This window comes from Vespula pensylvanica, chromosome 17 (genome assembly GCF_014466175.1).
Source record: "Vespula pensylvanica isolate Volc-1 chromosome 17, ASM1446617v1, whole genome shotgun sequence".
NCBI classification, from domain to species: Eukaryota; Metazoa; Arthropoda; class Insecta; order Hymenoptera; family Vespidae; genus Vespula; species Vespula pensylvanica.
Window position 1 is genome coordinate 1,928,595 of NC_057701.1, and position 6,949 is coordinate 1,935,543.

Consider the following 6,949-nt stretch of genomic DNA (forward strand, 5'->3'; position numbering starts at 1 on the left):
ACGTGTTTTAATTCTAAATTCGAACCCTTTGACTGTCATAAAACAGAGTTGTCTTTGATAGGAGCTTTGATAACAAACGTATAACACGTATTAATATTTTATCATCGGTTTCTACTTTAGACGTATTGTGATATGTAGATAGTTATGACAGTATATAGTATCTTTACATTACTTTGAAATATACTTCTTACTTGGAAGTGAAAAAGAGAAAGAGAGAGAGAAAGAGAGAGAGAGAGAGAGAGAGAGAGAGAGAGAGAGAGAGAGAGAGAAGGAGAGAGAGTGTTTACAAAGACATTTACAAGTTTGTTTGCTTCGAACATTGCAGTTGTTCTTCAGACATTTACATTCATATTTTCCGTTTCATTTATTCGATGTATTTCAATGAACGATGTGGTAAAATGAATCAATATAATCCTCCATGTTTGGATTACAAGTATGATTTAAATAGGATTTATTGATTAATTCACCGAAGATAATACCATGAAGTATGAGGTAGAAGTATGAACGATCTGTACAAAATAATAGATTGAATGAATTATTAAAAGTATATTTAATTTTTTGTAATTTAATAATTTAATAATTTACCGTTGAAAAACCTTTCAGACAAAAGACAAATACTTTCCCACCAGTCAATTTGGAAGGTTTCATGCCTCGTTTTATTACCAAGAGTAATAATTTTCTTATCTCTATCGGTGCCTCGTACCATAGACCATTGTATCTTTAAGGATATAAAAATTATTTGAAATGTTTTTCAAAATATTTCATTGCTATTGAAATTTTTACATACGCTTTTAAAAAGGTTTCACTACTATGATCAATTATCCTTTGTCCGGAATAACAAATGCAAAATATATGAAATAATTGTGCAGCTAAAAAGGCACCATATTTGAATGTTTCTGTGGACATGTCTAACAACATTGTCATCTGTAAATTCAATGTAATTAATTTAAAATTTATTTTTTATATTATTAAAGTAATCTATGGAACAACACTCACTCGATATAAGGAAACGCTCAAGCATGCTACGTTTATTCCACATTGTATAAGCAAAGGGGTTGAGAAAGATGATTCGATGAGATTCGCAAACCTTCATTGAAAAAATTCAATCACAACTTGCCAACATCCTAGCTAGAGTATTTCGATTTATCATACTAACTCTATAGCTCTGCTGTGGCCTTTGATGGAACATGCAACGTATTTGAATGATTCTGGATAATTAAAATATTTATTCGTAGTAGTATCACTTTTCATTAATCGTTCGAAACGAAACCTAAAATTAATTCATTTTGCACCAGTTACTAACATCAGATTTTGATTATTATGAAAACATGAAAGAAAAAGAAAAACAAAAAAAAAAAAAGGAAAGAAGAATTAATATTTTTATACCCTACGACTGAAAACACTCCGCAGACGTGAGAAGTGAAAACGAAGAACTGAGTATCGGTTGCTATTACAATCGTCATAGCGAGTAGAATTGTTAAAGCCATGTGACAGAAAATAAAATAAAAATGTTTAGATTGATCGATAAAATATTCGCCTAAAACAATCGGTTGTAAAGGCCGTGATTCGTTCAAAGGCAAAATTATGTCCAGAAAAAGAGGTAGAAACGATATTGATAAAAACAATATCGTACTAATATATATGTATACTAAAAAAAAAAAAAAAAAAACAATATATATATTATTATATATATACGTCTATTCTTAAGTAGAAAATATGATATCTCACTGGTATATGCCAAAGTATAGAGACGACCTTCCTCGGCATATCTTTTAATTATTTCTATTTCTTCCTTTGTATTCCACATTTTCCAATCGATGATCATTTTATCCAAAAGTTTTCTTATCTAAGAACATCATAAAAAATCAAATTCATTGCAATCATTACTTGAATTATTATACAAACTTACATTGAACATACCGATGTAATAAGTATAATACTTGATCGCCATGTTTATCATCGTTGCCATAGTCGGGACTATTTCAATAATGATATTAAAGTCTCCTTTAGAAGTGTACAATTGAAATATCTGTGTAAAAGTCATGGAAATATTAAGTCTGATTTATTATATTTTTCTTGCAATAGTGTTTATGAATGATCACCTGTGTCATGTTAAAAGACACCAATGCAATGTTCAAAAAGTATAAACGAGATAAACGAGATCTTTTATCCTGATAAGGCCATAAACCTACTAAGGATAATAATTGATTATTGAGCTTATAGAAATGACGTTGAAATATATCCATGTCGTAGTGATGAAGTTAACATTCTGAAGAATAGTTTCTATAAGAAGCTAAAGAAAGCTCTCTCTCTCTCTCTTTCTCTCTCTCTCTGTCTTTCTCTCTTTCCCTCTTAGCTGGGCGTTTCTTTATAAAATATTCATAGACTACTGGGCAAAAGATATCAAGTTCGTGCGTACGAGAAACAGTTATTATGTATCATTGAAGGAGGACAGATAAATAACAGACATCTTTGTAAGTTCATTATGTTCTTTGAATGTTAACGAAGAAGACAGGTTTTAATTATCTCCTTACAATGTGACGTTTGATATTCCTTAGAAGAGAGTCTTTCTAACGAGCAATGATATAAGAATCAATTAATGATTTAGTTGATACTTCGTCTCGTACCTATCTATCATTTTATTACCTCAGTTCACGTTAGTGCCTCGTTTACCTTTGATGGTACCAAGAGAGAAATATATATATATATATGTGTGTGTGTGTGTGTGTGTGTGTGTGTAGTATTTGAAAATAGTTGAAGATATTTGTAGGAGTGAATATGTTTTGTTAAAGAATAAAACTTGTTTTTACAGGTAAACAAGAGAATTGCATTTTAATAAATAAAACTACAATTTTTTTAAAGATCGTTCTCGATTAATGTACTGACGAAAGTACCATGAAGTATGATGTCGACGTGCGTAAGATCTTAAAAAGAAGAAAATAATATATTACAAGGTTTGTATATATGTATTTATGTATACATTTCGATTGATTATAAATTAATTAATAGAATTTATCTTTACCGATGAAAAACTTTCTATACAAAAGATAAAGATTTTTCCAGCAGTCAAATTCGATGGTTCGATACTTTTTTTCATTATTAATAGTAATAATTTATTTATTTCTTTTGGTGCTTCGTACCACATTGAATTGTATCTGTTAAATATCATTGAATTATGACATAGTCATGATGACTTAATTCAATTTTTTTTCTTTTAATCAAACTTACGCTTTTTCACTTATATTAACACTATGATCTATCATCATTTGTCCAACATAACAAGTATAAAACATGTGGAATAGTTGAGCAACTATAAAGGTAGCATATCGTAAAACTTCAGGTAATTCTTCCCCCCATTCATTGGTAATCTATAATGCCCATCAAATTGATATACAATTATTAATATATTCTATCTCTATATGTATATAATACTACTCACTTGATATAAAGAAATGGTCATGCAAGTTATGTTGACACCGCATTGTATAAGCAAAGAATATGAAAACGTTGATTCGATACAATTGGCGAACCTTTAGTAGAAAAAATCATTTTAAACATGTGAATTTAATGACACATGCGATCTCTGTTTTCATACTAACTCTATAGCCCTTTTATGACCTTTAATGGAAAAAACGAGATTTTCTGTATATTTTTTACATTGATCATTAGTCCAATTCTCTATTCCATAAGCATCCTTTAGAAAATTTTCCAGACGATATCTATGATTTATAAATTCATCTTGAAATAACTTTTAATTCCAAAATAGGTAATTAATCAATCGTTATTTGTCTTACCCTACGACCGCAAATATACTACAAACGTGAAAAGTAAAGATCATAAGTTGGGTATCGACTGCTATTAAAGCTGTTACAGTGATTAATAGCGAAATAAACAGATGGAAATAAAGTAAATAAAAATGTTCATCCTGATCAAGGAAATATTCGCATAAAATGGGTAATTTCAAAGGACGAGATTCATTAAGAGGTTGAATTACATCCATCAGACGTGGCACGAAGGCAATACTAAAAAATACTATCGAGGTAAAGTATACATATCCTAGAAAAAATAAAAAAGAAATAAAACAAAAGAAGATAATATCTTATTAAAATAATCATGTAATTTATGAATGAATCGACTCTTACCAGTGTACATTAAAATATAAAATCGTCCTTCCTTAGCGTACATCTTCATAATTTCAACTTCTTTTTCAGTATTCCAAATCTTCCAATCAATGATAATATCATTTAATAATGTTTTCATCTGGAAGAAAAAACAAAAAAAAAAAAAAAGAAAAGAAATAAAAAGAATCATAGTTTCCAATCTTAATCGCACACTTACATTACACAGACCTAAATGATAAGTATAATATTTGATAACGGTGTTCACTGATATACCCCAAACAGGAATAACTTTTAATATAACGTCTATATCTTCCTTAGAAGTGAACAATCTTAGAAACTATAATTAAACATATAAAGTAAAATGTGAATCCTTTTAATTGACATTTCATATAGGATACATGATATCAGAGAAAGAAGGAATCTATCACCTGGGGTAAATTAAATGACAACAACATGATATTAACGAGATAAATACGATATAAACGAAACTTGTCATAAGGCCACAATCCAAGAAAAGATAAGAAACGATAGTTACACTTATAGAAACCACTCTCAAAGATATCCATATCATCGTGACAAAGACACGATTTATTCTAACCAAAGTTTTCTAAGGAGCATAAGGGAAGTTTCCCCTACTATGAGGGGGTTGGTTTCATGTAAAATATTCAGAACCGTTCGTCGTTCACGCTCGAGTCACACGTCGTAGAAATATCCAGTGAATTTATATAGAACCTATTATTATTCTTGAGACATATGGTAATTAATAATACGACTGAACCTTTATCATTTTTATTCCTTTTTAGATCATGTCTCTAACTAAGAGTTTAAAAAGTACTATTTTAATTATATGTTAGAGATTTTCCGTGAAAGGAAATATGTCTTTGTTATGAGAGAAACTATAGCTGAAAATATGTAATTTTATCTTTACGGTAAACGCTTGAATTGTAGTAAGTAATTTATCTTGTCATTTACTTGATGCTTTGCATTTTAGTATAGATTACTAGTAGTTCAATGTCGCTATTTTTCAAGAAATGTCGGTTATCCCATAGAACGGAAAAGGTTTATTTCAAAGATAAGAAATCCATTCTTATAATTTTTCTTCTCGTTAAATTATTGATTAGTGATTGAATAAATTAATAAGAAGATTGCAGGAAGAGAAAACGAATTATCTATTATTTTATTTAAAATTACTAATAGAAAGAAAAAATATATATACATATATATTGTGATTCCGTTTAATGTTTATTTTGTTATAGTTCAAAAATCAATTCATTGAAAGAATTTGAAACTATAGAATGATCAAGATTGTTTGAACTATATCAAAACGAAAAAAAAAGAAAAATATCAAGTCAAACACTTGAATGAGAAATATAAAAGAAATTTGTTCAAATGCATTACTTACGTTTTGAGATGAACATAGTTGCTTTGATCTATATGGATATTAAGAAAATATAGGGGTAGCTACTACTGGTTGATTCATACTTATCGCACATGCTATACTTGTCACGAGAGAAGTGATTGACTTCGAAAAGACCATAATTTTCTTCGCGTCTATATATAAATGTGTAAGAAAGAAAAATAAAACAAAACGGAGAATACATTGCAGATATCGTGCATTATAATTTTGTTTGAGAGTTTCCTTTATATCTGCCCAGAAAAACCACCGAAAGATTATTGTAAATCGAAGAATTATTATAAATAATTAATCAATATCAACAGGTAACACGATTCAAATTTCTATTTTTGTGTAAGTAAAGACATTGTATTGAATAACTATAAATAATTAATATTATTCATAGCTAATAATTAATGTCTATAAAAATAAATATGAAGAAGGAGAGAAAAATATATTTTCAGTATAGAAATAAAAAAACAAAAACTTACTTGGAACATAGAAACACTCAAACATATCAATCCAATAAAAGCTTGCATAAGAAAAGATATTGAATAACAAGATTCGATAAGTTCAGCAAAACTTTTAGTAAAATATTTACATATATACGTAAGTAACTATATATAATTTTATATATTAACTTATATTAAATGTAGGTACATACTAACTCCAATGCTTTTTTATGATTTTTAATAGAATGTATTACGTCATTGAAAACCATTTTTCTTGTTTGACGATTCAATAAAAATTGTGAATCGAACTGATCGTGCAACAAGTGTTCTAGACGAAATCTACAATTTTATTTAAAATTAATAATGCCATAAAATACATATATATATATATATATATATATATATATATATATATATATATATATCCCTAAAATTTTTACAGGAAAGAAGAAATCTTCCTTACCCTACTATGGCAAATAAACCACATATGTGTGAATTAAAAGTCAAAAATAAAGTATCCGTAGCAACTAGTACTGTAATTGCCATGATAATTTCTATACACATGTGACAATAAATCGAATAGAAATATTCGTTTTCGTCAACGAAGTAATAAGCTTTAATTATATTTCTTAAAGGACGAGACTCGTTTAAAGGTAGAATGACATCCATCAGACATGGAAAAATTGGTGTAATAATTTCGTCATGCAAGTGTATATATATACTAAAAAACAAGGTATCAATCTTCATCTAAGAAAAGAAATTATTTTCTACAATAAATATTTGTGAATATTTACATATGTATCCGAACGTGAAAAATTTCCCTTCGCTGGCAAATTGATGCATGATATCCATTTCTTTTCGAGTTTCCAATATTTGCCAATTGTTAACAATATGTTTCAAAAGATCTTGAATCTACAAGAAAAATAATTTTTACATTAAAAATATATTTTACATTTATTGTTACAATTACTATAAAAAAAAAA

General features: G+C 28.1%; 2 protein-coding genes across 2 annotated transcripts in view; both read right to left on the minus strand.

Moving 5' to 3' along the window:
* Nucleotides 1–2,325, minus strand: part of LOC122635231 — a 9,100-nt gene extending 6,775 nt beyond the window's left edge. The window contains exons 1-9 of the mRNA XM_043825190.1: nucleotides 2,103–2,325; nucleotides 1,910–2,029; nucleotides 1,729–1,846; nucleotides 1,387–1,648; nucleotides 1,157–1,270; nucleotides 997–1,087; nucleotides 788–924; nucleotides 586–718; nucleotides 468–509 (exon numbers count right to left, since the gene is read on the minus strand). Coding sequence (XP_043681125.1) covers nucleotides 468–509; nucleotides 586–718; nucleotides 788–924; nucleotides 997–1,087; nucleotides 1,157–1,270; nucleotides 1,387–1,648; nucleotides 1,729–1,846; nucleotides 1,910–2,029; nucleotides 2,103–2,246 — 1,161 coding nt within the window. The 5' untranslated portion in view covers nucleotides 2,247–2,325. The remainder of the gene's footprint in view (nucleotides 1–467; nucleotides 510–585; nucleotides 719–787; nucleotides 925–996; nucleotides 1,088–1,156; nucleotides 1,271–1,386; nucleotides 1,649–1,728; nucleotides 1,847–1,909; nucleotides 2,030–2,102) is intronic.
* A 485-nt stretch (nucleotides 2,326–2,810) lies between these two features.
* Nucleotides 2,811–6,949, minus strand: part of LOC122635232 — a 13,859-nt gene continuing 9,720 nt past the window's right edge. Inside the window, exons 20-28 of the mRNA XM_043825192.1 lie at nucleotides 6,775–6,878; nucleotides 6,179–6,305; nucleotides 4,143–4,458; nucleotides 3,795–4,056; nucleotides 3,600–3,719; nucleotides 3,440–3,530; nucleotides 3,229–3,368; nucleotides 3,023–3,155; nucleotides 2,811–2,924 (exon numbers count right to left, since the gene is read on the minus strand). Of these exons, the coding sequence (XP_043681127.1) occupies nucleotides 2,874–2,924; nucleotides 3,023–3,155; nucleotides 3,229–3,368; nucleotides 3,440–3,530; nucleotides 3,600–3,719; nucleotides 3,795–4,056; nucleotides 4,143–4,458; nucleotides 6,179–6,305; nucleotides 6,775–6,878 (1,344 nt within the window). The 3' untranslated portion in view covers nucleotides 2,811–2,873. The remainder of the gene's footprint in view (nucleotides 2,925–3,022; nucleotides 3,156–3,228; nucleotides 3,369–3,439; nucleotides 3,531–3,599; nucleotides 3,720–3,794; nucleotides 4,057–4,142; nucleotides 4,459–6,178; nucleotides 6,306–6,774; nucleotides 6,879–6,949) is intronic.